The 16,440-nt window shown below is 48.4% G+C and overlaps 2 protein-coding genes across 2 annotated transcripts; one reads left to right on the top strand and one right to left on the bottom strand.

Annotated features, from left to right (window-relative positions):
• The first annotated feature begins 850 nt into the window (after positions 1 to 850).
• LOC114040416 (pyruvate kinase PKLR) lies at positions 851 to 10,619 on the top strand. Its single transcript, XM_027858527.1, has 11 exons — positions 851 to 918; positions 1,323 to 1,505; positions 6,129 to 6,220; positions 6,372 to 6,503; positions 6,964 to 7,150; positions 7,407 to 7,677; positions 7,855 to 8,005; positions 8,245 to 8,397; positions 8,500 to 8,666; positions 9,059 to 9,240; positions 10,206 to 10,619. The coding sequence occupies exons 1-11, from the start codon at positions 903 to 905 to the stop codon at positions 10,310 to 10,312; spliced, it is 1,641 nt and encodes a 546-aa protein (XP_027714328.1). The 5' UTR covers positions 851 to 902; the 3' UTR covers positions 10,313 to 10,619.
• Positions 10,620 to 11,391: 772 nt separating this feature from the next.
• Positions 11,392 to 16,305, bottom strand: LOC114040417 (potassium/sodium hyperpolarization-activated cyclic nucleotide-gated channel 3-like; the record flags this gene model as incomplete). The annotated part of the gene is made up of 5 exons (XM_027858528.1): positions 11,392 to 13,256; positions 13,673 to 13,837; positions 14,639 to 14,879; positions 15,215 to 15,361; positions 16,087 to 16,305. Coding segments are annotated over 5 exons (1,476 nt in total), but the record flags the coding sequence as incomplete, so codon positions are not given.
• Positions 16,306 to 16,440: the final 135 nt, after the last annotated feature.

The raw sequence follows: 16,440 nt of genomic DNA, 5'->3' as shown, positions 1-16,440 counted from the left end.
GCTTGCCCCTAGAACACTTGGGCCATGGACCTCCAAGCACCAACAGGACCTGATGGCCTCTTTCCTCTTAGGGGCCCCAGGAGGTAAGGATGGGAGACAAAGCCCCACTGGACACTGGGTCTTGAACACAAGTGAATTGAATTGGATAAAGGAGGAAACCAGCCAGGAGGAGGAAGTGAGACCAGTAGTTTATCACAATGTCCATTTGAAAGGATCTATGCACATTTGCATAATAATTTTCATCTGTATACTAGGCTTTTACAAAGTACTTTCTACATATTGCTTCAATTGATACTTATATGAACCCTAAAAAGTAGGAAGGCACTATTATTATCATTCTCTTTACAGATGAGGGAACTGAGGTTGAAAGAAGCCACTTTGTGCTACTCTAGGAAGAACTTTGTATTTTGAGGAAACAGACCTAGATTGGAATCTATTTACTTCCCCTGTGGCCTTGATCTTTCTGGACCTGTTTCTTTATCTATAAAATGAAGGAGTTGGTCTAGGTGGAATCTTAGGTTTCCTCCAGTTCTAATATTCTGTGATCTTACCAGTATTTGAAGTGACTTGCTCAGGACTTGGACCCAGGCTTTCTGGTGCAAAATGCTCTGCAGTCTGTTTACACTCATTCATTAATTGCCCAAAAGTAAATTATCCCTAGTCTTAGGGATTCCCTTTGAAATGTCCTCCCCTCCTCCCAAGGCCTGCAGGTTAGGATGTGGGGAATCTACCAGCACGGGAAGCTCCCGTGGCCACTGGACTCTGCCCTCTGCAACAAAATGCTCAGTGAATTGTGGGGCAGTGAGGACAAAGAGTCTGGTGACACTTTAACCAGCCACTCAGAGCCTTGCCCAGATCAGAGTAACACTGGGTGATTGGCAGCAGACACACAATCATTGAACATGTCTAACAAGGAAGGTAGGCTCCGGCTGAGGAGTAGGGGGCTTGGAGGAACAGGAGGAGAGGACTGATTCTTAGGATGAGAAACCTTAGGCTCTGAGGGAGCTGGGAGAAAGAAGATAATTGGGGAGAGTCTGATAGACTGAGAAGCAAGGAGTCTGTGAGGGTTGGAGGACAAGAGGATGGGGATTTTATACAGGTGAGCTTCCTTCAGGAAATCTAGGTTCTAAACTCTAGAGTATGGGAATGAAGGGCCTGAAAATGGAATAAGGGCTAAGATTGGTAGAGGAATAGAGGGACTGGGGATTTGAGCAGTGAGAAATCTGGGAATGAAAGAAGGGAAATTAGGGAGAGGGTTGAGCTCTAGAGTAGCTCTAGGCATCAGTGTCTGTTGTAATCATCCTATGCTTCTCCTCTACCAGGGCCAGCCGGGTACCTTCGAAGGGCCAGTGTGGCCCATTTGATCCAGGAGCTAGGTGCTACCTTCTTCCAGAGGCAGCAGCTCCCAGCAGCCATGGCAGATACCTTTCTGGAGCATCTCTGCCTACTGGACATTGACTCAGAACCAGTGGCTGCCCGAAGCACCGGCATCATCGCCACCATAGGTAACTAATAATGGCAGTCAATTGATAAACATTTATTAAGTGAATACCCAGTGCCAGGCACTGTGCAAAGTGCTGGAGATTTTGAAATAAGGAGGCAAAGGCATTCTTTGCCCTCAGGAGCCCTCACCCTAACAGCAATGCTCACCCCTTACAGTGACAGGGAGTCTGAGAAGCAAAGCACTTTCATGCACAATTCTCATTTGAGAATAATAGCATCTTTGTGAGCGGAGGGGAGGGGGAGGGGGGGTTTAATAACCATTTTCACTTGACTAAGAAATTGAGGCCTAGAGAAATCAATGGACTTGTCCAAAATCTCTTTAAGTTAACAGCAAAGGCAGACCTAGAATGCATATCTCCAGTATTCTTTGCATTTTTCCCAAATTCCAACTACATGATACCATACCCTAATGTTCTCATTTTTCTCTTTCCCAATCCCAAATCCTGCATCATTAAAGCCATAGCTACCACTTGTACTACACATATCATTAACAACAATCACCCCCCTCATCCACCACACTGGTGTCACTTTACCTGGATCCCCTCCCCAACCCTAAGAACATCCACTCCTGCTCCACCTTTTTGAACATTATACATACCAAAATCATTCTCTGGCTCCAGGAATAATCGAATCTCACATCCTATGGCACTGCCCCCTTTCCAGAAATTTTCTTTTGATGTGTGGGGGAGGACCGAAGTGGTAGAATGTTCGATTTCTGAGAGGCTAGAGTGAAACTTTTCAGTTGTGAAGGGATATCTCTAAATGGGGGAAGGAAGTGTCTCTGTGCAATAGACATGACCCTGATTTAAAAGGGGAGGGGGAGAGATTTCTTTGAGTAAGGAAAGGAAGAATTGTATCTGAGTAATAGAAGAGGAAGTCTTTGAGCAGGAGAATCAGTCAGAGTCAGTCAACAAGCATTAAATGCTTATTAAATAAGTTTCTACTATGTGTCAGGCACTGTGCTAAGTTCTGGGGATACAAAAAAAAGGTAAAAAACATTCCCTACCCTCAAGGAGCTTATATTCTAATGGGGAAGACAATATGCAAACCACTATGTACATACAAAATATGTAAGAAGGTAAATTGGAATTAATCTTAGATGGAAGACACTAGCATTGAGAGACCAGGAAAGCTTAAGGCAGAAAATGGCATTTTACTGAGACTTGAGAAATCAGGGAAGCCAGGAGATAGAGATGAGGGAGGAACTGCATGGAATCTGAAGATGAAGGTCATGCATGAAGAACATTAGATAAGCCAGTGTAACTGGATTGTATAGTCCTTGGTGGGGAGTGAAGTGCAAGAAGACCAGGAAGGGAGAAAGGGGCCAAGACTTCAAAGGCCAAAGAGAGGATTTAATATTTGCTCTTGGAAGTAATAGGAAAGAAATAAAGTTTAATGAGTTGGGGTAGGGCAGGCAATGACGTGTTCAGAGCTGTACTTTAGGAAGATCAAATATTTTTTGGAGGCAATCAAGGTTAAGTGACTTGCCCAGGGTCACACACAAGTGTCTGAGGTGCAATTTGAACTCTGCTCTTTCGGTCTGCAGAGCTGGTACTCTATCCACTGTGCCACCTAGCTGCCCTAGGAAGATCAGTGTGACAGATGAGTAGAGTATGGTCTGGAGTGGGAAAAAAGACAAGGTAGGGAAACTAAACACACTGTCAGTAAACAAGCATTTATTAACCACTTTCTATGTGCCAGGCACTGTGCTAAATGCTGTGGTTACAATGAAAAGCGAAAACAAAAACAAAAAACCAAACTCAATCCCTACTCTCAAAGAGCTTGTCTAATGGGACAAAATGCAAGCAACTACATACAAACATGATACATGCAGTATAAATGGGAGATAATCAGGAGAGGGAGGACACTAACATTAAGGGGGATAGGGAAGATTTCTTGTAGAAGGTGGAATTTTACATGGGAACTGAAGAATGCCAGGGAGGCCAGGGTGGAGATAATGAGGGAGAGAATTCCAGGCAGTGATAATACCTGGAGTTGGGTGATGGAGTGTCTTGTTCGAAAATCAGGGGCAGCTGGGTGGCACAGTGGATAGAGCACCAGCCCTGAAGTCAGGAGGACCTGAGTTCAAATTCGGCCTCAGACACTTGACACTTACTAGCTGTGTGACCCTGGGCAAGTCACTTAACCCCAATTGCCTTTTAAAAAAAAAAAGTCCAGATGTGAGGTGTGAATAGTGGCAGTGTCAGAGTAGACAGGGGCATGTAGGAGGGATGTTACAAGTGTAGAATCAATACAACTTAGCAAGAGATTGGATATAGGGTTAAGGATGAGGGATAAAGGATGAGCCTTAGGTTATGAGCCCGTGTGACTGGGAGGATGGTGGTACCTAGTAATAGGGATATTAAGAAGAGGGAAAGGCTTGGGGAGAAAGATAGCTCAGTTTTAGACATGCTGAGTTTAAGATGTCTGTGGAGTGTGATCTTGAGATATCCTATAGGCAACTGGAGATGTAAGACTGGGGGTCAGAAGAGAAGATAGGGCTAAGTAAGTAAATCTAGGAATTATCAGGATAGCAATAACTCCACGGAAGCTGATGAGATCACCAAGTGAAATGGAATAAAGGAAGAAGAATAAAGGGCCCAGGATAGAGTCTTGGGAGACACTCCCAATCTAAAGTGACCTTCACCCAAGGTGTGGCCTGGATGAAGATCCGGCAAGGGAGACTGAGAAAAAGTAGTCAGATAAATAAGATCAGGAGAAAGTGTCACAAATCCTAGTGAGAAGCAAAGAGGGTCCAGGACAGAAAATCACAGAATTGGAAGGGATTTCAGAGGTCATCTAGTTTCATATGTCCCTGAAAAAAAAAAACCTCTAAAATATGACAGTCTTTGCTTAATTACCTCTAATGAAGGGGAAATTACTACCTCCCAAGGCAACCAATTTCACTTTTGGGTAACCATGTTAGGAAGCTTTTCACCACTCACTTCCAGTTTTACCCTTTCTGAACAAGCAGAACAAATCTAATCTATCTTCAACTTGACCCCCTTAATCAATTTAAAGACAGCTTTCATTTTCCCCACTCCACTAAGTCTTCTTTTATCCAAACTAACCATCTTCATTTCCTTCAACCAATCCTCATGTGGGTGGAGGGGAGAGCAGCTAGGTGGTAGAGTGGATAGACCACTGGGCCCAGAGTCAAGAAAATCTAAATTCAAATTCTGCCTCAGACACTCGCTAGCAGGGTGACCCTTGGTCAAGTCAATTAAACTCTGTTTGTCTCAGGTTCTTCATCTCTAAAATGGGGATAATAATAGCACCTACCTCATAGAGTTCTTGTGAAGATCAAATGAGATAATATTTGTAAAGTGCTTAGTCCAGTGCCTGGCACATAGTAGGTACTATATAAATGTTAACTATTATTATTGTTATTTATTCATAATCTTAAGGCCTTTCACCATCCTGCTCACACTCTCGGGGATGCTCTTCTGCTGATCAATGCCCTTCCTAAAATGTGGTGCCCAGAACTAAAGCCAGTATTCCAGATTTGGCCTGACCAGGATGGAGCACAATAGGGCTACCACCTTCCTCCTGGACCCTGTGCTTCTATTCTTAGTGATCAGTGTTCTAATGTTCACTAACCAGCATCCTTAAGTTTTGCCAGGAAATGAGGTCAGATTCATTTGCCTAGAAATTTAAGGTTCCATTCTCTTTATTTAAAAAAAAAAATCAAGTTGCTTGATATTCTTTATTTGTAACATCACTCCTATATGACCCTGCTCTGTTCTGACATTGCCACCACTCTGGTGCTGGTCCTCGTCACCCCACACCTGGACTATTGGAAGTATCCTTCTGGTTGATCTCCCAGCCTTAAGTCTCTACCCATTCCGCTCCTGCCATGTCTCTTTCTCCATCTCTTCCAAATATCGAGGACAGTGAATGGCCCTTGCAATCATATGCACTAATTCTTTCAAGTTGCAGGGAATTAGTTCATCTGGGCCTGCTGATTCAAATTCACCTAGGACAACTGGGAAGTCTCTTACTATCTCCCTACTTATCTGGGAAAGTAGAGGGTGTCTCTGGAGCAGAAAGGGTAATCTTTTAATCAGAGGAGAATTTCTTTGAACAGGGTCTCTCTAAACAGGTTGTTGTTCAGCAGTGTTCACCTCTTCATGATCCCATTTGGGGTTTTCTTAGCAAAGATACTGGAGTGGTTTGCCATTTCCTTCTCCAGCTCATTTTACAGATGAGGAAAACGGAGGCAAACAGGGAGAAGACTTGGCCAGGGTCACACAGCTAGTAAATGTCTGAGGTCGCATTTGAGCTCAGGTCCTCCTGACTCCGGGGCCAGTGCTCTATCCACTGCGCCACCTAGCTGCCACCTCCTGCCTGACACGCAACCCCCCCCCCCCCCCCAAAATGAGGACTGATTGAAAGAAATGAGGATGGTTAGTCTGGAGAAGAGAAGATTTAGTGGGGTGGAGAACATGAAAGGTGTTCGGTAACTGCAAGGGAGAGATATGCATAATTGGGTAGGCTACCTGAGTAGGCGGGGGTGAGAGGGCTGACCACTTGGGGCTTTTTCTCGTCAGGTATCAATTATACTAGATAGTTTCTTGAATCTCCTCCAGCACATAGATCTTGTGATTGTGTGTTTTTGTTCACAGGCCCCGCATCTCGCTCTGTGTATCGGCTGAAGGAAATGATCAAAGCAGGAATGAACATTGCCAGGCTCAACTTTTCCCATGGCTCCCACGAGGTGCAGTGAGGGATGGGAGGCGTTGCTGCAGGATCTGGAGGGTGATTCTGCCCGGGGGTTTGGAGGCCCAGAGGCTGAGAAGCCGAGGGTTTAGGAAAGGTTGGCCCGAGATCTCCGACTTCATCTCTTCTTTCCCTGTCCCCCTCCCCAGTACCACGCTCAATCTATAGCCAACGTGAGAGAAGCCGTCGAGAGCTTCGCAGGCTCCTCCTTGAGCTACCGGCCCGTGGCCATAGCGCTTGACACCAAGGGGCCTGAGATCCGCACCGGGATCCTCCAGGGGGTGAGGACCTGGGCAGTAAGAGATTTGGGCGGTACTGGAGGAGCGAGGGCGGTTGGAACAAAGAAAGGAAGGGCAGCGTAGAGTCAGGAGGGGGTGGTGCTAGAACGGAGGGACTAGGGATGGGTGTGGGCAGGGCCAAATCGATAAGGGATTGGGCCAATAATTTGTAATGAGGCTGAGGATTGAATAAGGTTAGGGCAGTGACCCAGAGGACGCAGAATCTGGGATAGCTGAAACCAGGTACTGGGAAGAGTCGGGTGAAGAAGAGGGACTAGGGATGAGTGTGGGCAGGGATAGGGCTGGTGACCCTTAACAGGTGACATACAAAGCTATTCTCTAGTAATCTGTGCTACAGGAAGAAAGGGTCCATAAAGAAAGAAGGGTCCGGAGCAAGATTAAGGCTGGAGACTAAGCTCTCACACATCCCACCCCTGCTCTTACTTCCCATTCCCTTCCCTAGGGCCCAGAATCAGAAGTGGAGATAGTGAAGGGTTCCAAGGTCCGCGTTACAGTGGACCCGGCATTTCGGACTCGAGGGGATGCAAGCACTGTGTGGGTGGACTATCCTAACATAGTCCGGGTAGTGCCAGAGGGGGGCCGGATCTACATCGACGACGGTCTTATCTCCTTGGTGGTTAAGCATAAAGGTGGGTGAACAGCAGTTAGCCCCTCGCCCTACTTCCAATTCAGGTCACACCCCTTTGTCCTTGGACTCTCCCTCTGAATTTCCCCTTGTCCCGCCCCAAGCATTGCTCCGCCTCCCCGAGAACATGTCCCTCCCCCCAACCCTTTCACCCGCCACTGCTGTATAGTCTCAGGGCACACCCCTTACCTTAGGCCACACCCCTTAAAAGACCACCAAATTGCACGAAATCGTGTCTTATTGGCCTCTGAATTCCACAGACCCAGAGGGCCTAGTGACTGAGGTTGAGAACGGCGGGATCCTGGGAAGCAGGAAGGGGGTGAACTTGCCTGGTGTAGAAGTGGATCTGCCGGGCTTGTCCGAGCAGGATGTTCTGGACCTGCGCTTTGGGGTGGAGCACGGTGTGGATATAATCTTCGCCTCCTTTATGCGAAAGGCCCAAGACGTGATTGCTGTACGTGAAGCCCTGGGGCCTCAGGGACGGAACATCAAGATCATCAGCAAAATCGAGAACCACGAGGGCGTTGAGAAGTGAGGCTTCCAGCCCTTGACTTTTTTTTATCCCACCCCCTGCTCCCACCTCCAGTTCCCTGATTCCTCTCCAAGTGTAAATTGAATTGAAATGAAGTGTCCCCAACCCCTGTTTTCCTGACTCTGCCCTACTCTCCTTGACTTTGCTCACTATCTCCTGGCTGTGCCCCCTCCCAGGTTTGATGAGATCCTGGAGGTGAGCGATGGCATCATGGTGGCACGGGGTGACCTGGGCATCGAGATCCCAGCTGAGAAAGTCTTCTTGGCACAGAAGATGATGATTGGACGCTGCAACTTGGCTGGCAAACCCGTTGTCTGTGCCACACAGGTCTGGGAGAGAGAAGGGGCATGTCATAGGTATTGTGGGCACCAACCTCCCCCTAAAGTCCCTTGACTCTCCTGCTGTGATATGGGAGTGGGGTATAGCTGACCTTAGCATATCACAACTACACTGAGACAGGGTCATGAGATGGGAGAACACCCCCTGGAGTGGCAAGGAATGCCTGGATTGAATAGGGTGGGAGAGAAAGCATTAACCCTTGGCCCTCATGGAAACGGTACTTCCAGATGCTGGAAAGCATGATCACCAAGGCCCGGCCAACACGAGCAGAAACAAGTGACGTGGCCAATGCTGTGCTGGATGGGGCTGACTGTATCATGCTATCTGGGGAGACAGCCAAGGGTAGTTACCCTGTCAAGGCTGTGAAGATGCAGCATGCGGTATGGGGCTGTTGGGGAATGTGGGGCATGTCTGGGATCCAGATATCCAGGGCTATCCAGGCCAGATATCAAGGCCTGACCCTGACCCCCTGGTACTTCCAGATTGCTAGGGAGGCAGAGGCTGCAGTGTATCACCGGCAGCTGTTTGAAGAACTTCGTCGGGCGGCTCCCCTAAGCCGTGACCCTACCGAGGTCACTGCCATTGGTGCTGTGGAGGCTTCATTCAAGTGCTGTGCTTCTGCTATAGTTGTGCTGACAACATCTGGCCGGTGAGAGACCAACAAGGCACCCAGGCAGAGGTGGGGAATAAACATGAGGACAGAGAGGCAGGCTGAACATCTAAAGATGTGAAGAGTACTGAATTATTGGTTTGGAAAAGATATAGCAATCCAGGGGCTTAGGGAGGGTCCCAAGTACCTAATACCAATGCTTAGTCTTTGTAAAGGGCTTTAGATTTTTCGAAGTATTTTCATATCCATTACCTTCTTTGATCCTTACAGCACTGGTTGTGAGGTAGATAGAACATTTTACAAATGGGGAAACTGAAGCCTTAAGAGATCGACACAGAGAAAGTCAGTGGCAGAGTTTGGGCTGGAAACCAGGTCTCCCGATTCACAATCCCGTGGCTTTTCCACTAAGCTACATGCTCTGTCTCCCCTAGCTCGGCACAACTCCTATCCCGGTACCGTCCTCGAGCAGCTGTCATTGCTGTCACCCGTTCTGCTCAGAGTGCACGCCAGGCCCATCTATGTCGTGGTGTTTTTCCTGTGCTCTACCAAGACCCCCCAGAACCCATCTGGACTGATGATGTTGACCGACGTGTTCAATTTGGCATTGAAAGTGGTGAGGATTCCACAGCTTTTCCCAAGTTTCTGCTTTCTTCACCCAAGACAACCCTAGTCTCTCTCCCTAGTGCCTTCTAGGCATGTTTCCATGGCAACTCTGGGATACCATCCCTCCACCTCCCCCAACTCCTCTCCTCCCAAGACCCTTTATTAGACCTCTTTTGTATACGAGAAGCCACCTAACCCAGTTGACATGAAAGCATGTGACAAACAGGCTGATTTATTTTCTTCCCTTGAATCTGGAGAAGAGCTAGTACATAATGCCATCACCTTACGTTGTTGGGGAGATTTTGTGTTATCGCAGGCACCAGGCAGATGGAACTGCACACTAACTTAGGGACCAGTTTTGTACTAGGGCAATTCGATTGAGGGGACAACTCAAGGCTATTGCTGTATAGGCAACTGCTACGTACCTGACATATAGCTATAACAGAAGTTATTCATGCTAAGAAGTTGCTAAGCATGCTTGCTTTTATATCGTAGGAGGAAGGCAAGTGCTGTTAAGAGTCCTCTAAATGTTTCTCTCCAGAGACAAAGCCCCATTCACCCCACCTTAGGTGTGGTTCTGCTCAGGAAGACAACAGTCGGGAAAAGCAGCCTTTAGCTACTGGCCTAAAAAACACTTATGACAGCTTACATAGTATTAATGTCAGTTACCTCATTCAAAGCATCTTTACCTCCCACCCCCATTCTCTATCACCAAGGCAACACAGGTGGGATTGAGAAGCTATTAAGGCAACAATGCTCCCTTCCAAATTTATCATGCTCACTGGCATCCAGTGAATCCTTATAGTACTATAGGTCCCTGGGGATTAGTGGGGGTAGGGGTGGGAAGGTTGGGGAGTGGGTAGGGGAATATGGTGTGATTGTCTCTGTCCCACATCCACTCAGTGACTGAGAATTAATTTTTATTACTCAGATTGTCCTAGGTATAGTTTCACCCCCTCCCTCTTCTCTACCCAGGGAAGCTCCGTGGTTTCCTCCGAGTTGGGGACCTTGTGATTGTAGTGACAGGCTGGCGACCTGGCTCGGGCTACACAAACATCATGAGGGTGCTAAGTGTATCCTGAGTCTCCATGTTCCCATAATCTATCCACCTGTGCCTGAACCCTCAGGACTATATTCCAATGTAGGTGACTTCCCCCACCCAATATTACACCCCTTTATATAGACCCTCCCCCAACTCTAAAAGATAATTCCTCCACTTGCCACCCACATGCTGAAACTTCATCCCTTTGGAAACCTTCTCAGAGACCACAGCCCCTTTCTAGTTGCTACGTCCTGTGCCCTGTGCCTGGGGGCACTCCTCTGTCACCAGGTTTCCTAGTTCCTTGAAACTTCTTGGAAGTGTTCAATAAAATATCCATCATCCTCAAATGTGCCTGACGATGATTGCATCCAATCCCCACCTGGCCCCTAAAATGCCCTAAGTCATTGGTCTCAGCTCAGCTGGTTAATTCCTTCTGCCGGAGTTCCTCTTACCCACTCAGTAGTGGGAATGAGAGATGATATACAGGAGAGGGCAACATGTGTTCAGGGGATCCCAGAATTCCTTAAGTAGAGAAAGTAATGACCCTTTCTCAGAAGGTTCAAATCCTGCACCCTGTAGCATTAACTCATTAGCTGCTGCCAATATTGAAAGAACAGCTGGACTCATAGAATCCCAAGGAACAGAGCTGGAACAGACCTTAAAACTGATCTAGTCCTGATTCTGAGGTTTAGAGAAAAGAGGTCATTAGCCCAAGACAACCTAAATAGTGAGTGGGAATCAGGATTTGAAACCAGCTCCTCTGGCCCCAGTTCTAGCATTGCTTTTATGACACCACAATATCTCACTCCAAGCTAGAGAAGGAAATGATATTGGGTGGCGCTGACATCTGGGCCAGTCCCAAAAGTCATCACCAACTTCCTTTCTCATCTTGCCTGCTGTCCCCCAGACAATGCTCGCCCCTCCTCTTCTTCTTCAGTGAACACCCTGTTATCATTTGCTTAAATGCCTTTCCCCTAATCTAGTGTTCATATGCTTATCCTAAAGCCCACTGCTGTACCCCATGCACACCAGGAGCCAAAAGGGACATATTTTTCTTTTTTTTTTAATATATATTCAACTATCTGTAAACAAACATTAAAAAAAACCAATAAAATAATTCCTGCGCACACACACATACACACACTAAGAATCCCAGAGCCCAGAGCTTGGCAGGGGAGCTTTATGCCAGGGTTCTGGCTCTTGTTCTTCCTAGGCTAATGTTATGGAAAGGGAAGACAAGGACAGAGGGGGAGGTTGAGGGGCTTCCTGTATCCCTGAGAAGGCAGAGGTGCTGGCTGGTCTGCCCCTCCCCTACCCTGTTCCCATCTTTCCCCCACTCCACTTGGATTCTCACCCTTTCCCCACTCTCTCACAGCATAGGAAAAAAAGACACCTAAAAGTAAAAACTGCCCCCACGCCTACCCCAGGTGGCCCTTCCATCCCCCCATGGGGATGGGGAACTGGAGTCTTAGTATTGCTGATGGAGCTAGGCAAGGGCCACAGTGCTGGCAAGAGGAGAGAAACCCTCTTTGTCTTTACCCCTCCCCCTAAGAGAGAGGGCAATACATAAATAAATCATTAATTACCTAAGGATTCAGCTGCTAGGGCTCCTAGGCTGGCACATTCATTAGGGAGGGGCTGGACATTCCCCATCCCCAGGGGCACAACTGGTTAGGAGCATAGGGAGGATGTGGCTCTTTGTTCACAAGAAGATTTTTGTACCACAAAGATAGGATAGAGGAAAGCTGGCAAGAGATACCCGTTTGGGCAACAGGTATTTGTATTCACTGAGAGGGCCGTAGACGGGTAGGTGCCTACAAATGGCAGTGATGAGAGCAGAGGCGGAATGCCCAAACAAGGGGCATGAGGCCTGTGGTTTTGGCAGTGGTGGGGGAACAGGAAGGTAGCCACACTAGGCAGTTGATGGGGTGTCTGCCCCGAAAGGGCTCATGAGTAGAGGGATGCAGGAGCTGGGAGAACAGAAGACATCTTTCTACCTGGCAGTGATGAGGATAAGAAGATCCTCATGCCTTGTTGAGTGGGGAAAAGGGCAAAGTGCCTATATCTGGGAAGGTCTATGGCCAGGGAGATGCTCTAAGCAAAGGGTATGGAGATACTTCTATGTGGCAGTGATGGAGACACGTCAGGCAGGGCTATTTCCACTTAGCAGTGAAGGGAGACATCCAATCCACAGTGTGTGATGCTTTGTTCGTGGTACCCATAGACATCAAAGCACCCACACCTTCTCTCACAATCAAGGCTAGATGTACCCAGGAGTTCTCACATGTTAGCAGGAAGTTGGGGGCCCTTGGTGGTACCCGGATCAGCGGCAGGAGGCCTGAGGGGCTGGGCGGTACCTGGGATCCTGGATGAGAGCCCCAAGGGAGGCAAGCGCTCGCCTCCTGAGCCCTTGCGCCCGGGGGAGCCCTCCCCAGCTGCTCGGTGAGGAAGTGAAGGTTGTGATGCCGAAAGTGGCCGACCCCTTGGCCCCAGCCGCCGTCCACCCCCACCAGGCGGGGGACCTAACAGGGAAACCTGTGAGCGGCCTGCCCGGGATAAGCTGGCGTGAAGAGTCCGGGCTGCTGGTGCGGGCAGGCGGGACGTTGATGCCCAAGGACCTCGAGCCAACAAAGGGGGTCCCCGAGCAGGCACCAGGGGTGAGGCCAGTGAGCCACCTGATCGACGAGCAGAGCAAGCAAGAAGAGCAGCGGGAGAGTCTGGGGAGAGGGGCAGAGGTGCCCCATGATGGGTTAGAGCAATGGCCACATTAGAGGTGACTGCAGCAGCCTGTAGCGGGGCATGGACCAGGGGTTCCCACAGCACTGGCTTCCCACTCAGGCGAGCACCAGCGCCTGGGGCCAGCCCCCTTACTCCCCGGGCCATGTCCCGGTCATGCTGTACCAGATGCTGTTCCATGATTCCACCACCACCACTTCCTGGACTGGGTTCTGAACGCTTCCGCTGAAGCAGGGAATTTTTCTTTCCTAAGGATGTCACAGATAAGGCGGTGTCAAAGGATGACAGGGTCTGAGTTGGTAAGGGGAGATCTTCAGATGTGTCTCACCCATATGGGATAAAAAGTAGGCATTTATGGGGTGGTATTGGGCACATCCTATTTAAAGTTAAGGGGGAGGGGGAAACCCTGAACAAAGTCAAAAGTAGGACAGAGAGATGGGACCTGGGCTAAGGGGTGAGCCTCCAAGCTGCAGAATGCAGTGTGGCCAGGGGTAGGATGGGAAAGATGGCACTGCAAATGTGAGCAATGGGTCATGAGCAGGGAAATAGAGGGAAGGAAAGGCCAAATGTTTGGATTTTCACTCAAGGGGAAAAAAGAAAGAAAGAGAGACAGAGAGAGAGAGAAAGAGCCTCACCATTTAGGGTGGATGAAGTAGGGACTCACCAATTCGGTGCAACCTGTCCATGGCCACTGTCTCAAAGGCTCTCCGCATCATGGGGAATTCTTCTAGTACCGCATTAAAGTGGTCCACACTGAGTGAGTAGAGGCGACAATAGGTGTCAGCCCTCACGCTAGCTGTTCTCCTGCCCCTAGTCAGTAGGCAGATTTCTGAGGGTAAAGGAGAGGGGCAGGGTATCAGCATCCCATCATCCACCTGAACTCTCATATCCACCTCTTAGCATGACCTCCCCCAGCACTGCTGCTCTCTACTGTAGGAGCAAAATCTGTGGTTTGAGAACAAGGATTGCTTTCCCTTAAGGGATACTTACTAGAATTCTCTGAGGACATGATATAAATTTTTTCACAGTTCCTTCTGGGGTCTCTCAAATGCTCTGATAATCCCCCAGCTCCTACTAATAGAAAGGTTCCTGATCTCTCTTATTTCCCTACCCTCTTCTCCCGCTGTTGCTATCTGGAAGAGAGAGCATTTCACTTGGCCCCCCAAAAAAGAGCTGTTGATGAGGCAGGGATTCCCGGGCCCCAGATATAGCCTTGTTTCCCAACTGAACTGCCAGCCTCACACTTCTCTGTTCCTCATTTGTTGTTCCTACGGGTTTATGAACCTAGGGCATGCTGTATGTGTCTATGTGTCTCTATACTCTTTTGTTCCCAGAGTACCACTAATGAGCGCACTTTTTTTCTAAGTGAAATCAGGTTCAAATGAATATCAAAGGTAAGCTTGAAAGGAAAAACCTAAGTGCCTCAGATCTTTTTTAGCACTGCCCCCAAGATATTTTTGCTCTCACCCACTGGAGCTGCCTCTTTAGGACGTAGTGCACCAACCCTCCCCCCCCCAGAAAAAAAGAAAAAGAAAAGAACATGGAACCTAGGACTGGTTCCACCTTTATCTTTAAGTTCCCTTGTTTTCCCATTATATCTTTTCCCCACTTCTATCCCAGTCCTGCTTACCCCCAAAGTAAGAGCCATCAGTGAGACGAGTGTCCCGGGCACCCCGAGTCAGCACACTGAGTAGTCCATGCTGGATGAAGTACATCTTTCTGCCCACTGAGCCCTCACGAACCACGAGGTCACCTGGTTGGAAGACCTCAAATCGAAGTTTGGTGAGCACGGCAGTAACAAAGCTAGGGTCAGCATGAGCAAACAGGGGCATGTGGGCCACCAGGCCCCTACAGGTGAAGTTAATGATCTCCTGGGCAGAGGGAAAAGGTGAGGTCAGTTAGGTTATCACTCACTGGGAAATTTTCATATTCAGGACAGAGAACCACCCACCACTGAACATAATCAGCTTCAAAGACCCCAACCTCTTAAGAGGAATGAAAGAGATAGGGTCAGTATGGGAAACATTACTCTAAGACTCTACCTTCAGAGAAGCTATCCCCTGAAGATGCCGCCTAACCTTAGAAGTTCCTGTTGCTCAAAGTTCCCAGTCATCCCACACTAGGATCTCCTGTCCCCCCTACATTACTCAGCATCATTCAGTACCCCATCCCCATCTCAAGAGTGTTATCCTCTACCCCACCCTACCTCACGCAGTGGCTCACTCAGCTCCCCCAGGATGCTCTCCTCATCAAACATTTTGCCCTGGTAGCGATGTTCATAGTATTCATGGATGCGCTGACGGGTATCAGCTGGCAGTTTGTGGAAGGACATGTACTGCTCCACCTGCTTATACTGGAAGCACCAGCCCCACCCATACAAAGGCCATCAACACAGGGATATGGACACATTGACAAAGACAAGAACACAAGGACCCAAGGACATAAAGGGATATGAGGACATAGATATGGAGATAGGGGCATGGAGACCCACACAGACATGAAGACAGGTGCATAGAGATAATGATATGGGAATATGTACATAGAGACAGGGTCAGGGACACACAGGGATGGAGAGACAGACATGAGGACATAGAGTGACAGAGACACACAGACACAGCGAAGAATAGAGAAAAGTAGATACAGCAAGGGCACAGACCTAAAGGCACATGTGGGCACGGAGACACAATCATAAGATCACACAGAAACAGAAATATGGAAACAAAAGTCAAAGGGCACAGACAAGAAGGCACGAATACAAAGATATCAACACAGAGGTACACAAGCATTAGAGAATGGAATTAGTGGAAGATGCCATGTGTAAAGTACAAGGGGACCCAGACATAGATATACCCAGATATGAGGAAACATGGAACCCACAGGCAAGGGGTCAGAGACCCCAAACACAAGAAAACAAACATGGAGACAAAGCAAATAGATGGGGAGAAGGGGAGGGGCAAAGATGTAGGGACCCAAAAGGGCACAATTTAGAATGGGCATCCAAGTAGGATGTCCATTCCCCAATGTTCTGCACAAGTTGGGTTCACCTCCACCTCTACCCCTCTCTTTACCCCTGCTGACCTTCTCTTGGTACTGGCGACGGGATGAGTCAAGAGACTGGATGAGGGCAGTGGCATGACCAATGAACATGGCATAGCACGTGGCACCCACAATCATGCTAAGCATGGTGAGCCAGACATCTGGCATGCCCTGAGGTGCTTGTTGCCCATAGCCTATGCATAGCATGTGGCTCATGGCTTTGAAGAGGGCATGAGAATATTGACGGCCCCACGAGTGGTTCTGAGGAAAAAGAGAGTGGGGCTGAGTCACCAAGGGGCCTGGATCTCTTACCCTCTAAATTTTTTCTGCTCTTAGTCGTTGATTCAACAGCCTCTTTGCCTTGCCCCTAACATCACAGACAGAGTTATGGCCCTT

Source organism: Vombatus ursinus, unplaced genomic scaffold (genome assembly GCF_900497805.2).
Source record: "Vombatus ursinus unplaced genomic scaffold, bare-nosed wombat genome assembly UNPS02013104.1, whole genome shotgun sequence".
Taxonomy (NCBI): Eukaryota; Metazoa; Chordata; class Mammalia; order Diprotodontia; family Vombatidae; genus Vombatus; species Vombatus ursinus.
This window is presented reverse-complemented; position numbering and strand designations above follow the sequence as displayed.

Excerpts from the sequence above, each read along its gene's own strand:
- LOC114040416 (XM_027858527.1), top strand. Across the intron at positions 8,006-8,244 it reads CCGTTGTCTGTGCCACACAG|ATGCTGGAAAGCATGATCAC; the intron begins GTCTGGGAGAGA and ends CGGTACTTCCAG. Across the intron at positions 8,398-8,499 it reads CTGTGAAGATGCAGCATGCG|ATTGCTAGGGAGGCAGAGGC; the intron begins GTATGGGGCTGT and ends TGGTACTTCCAG.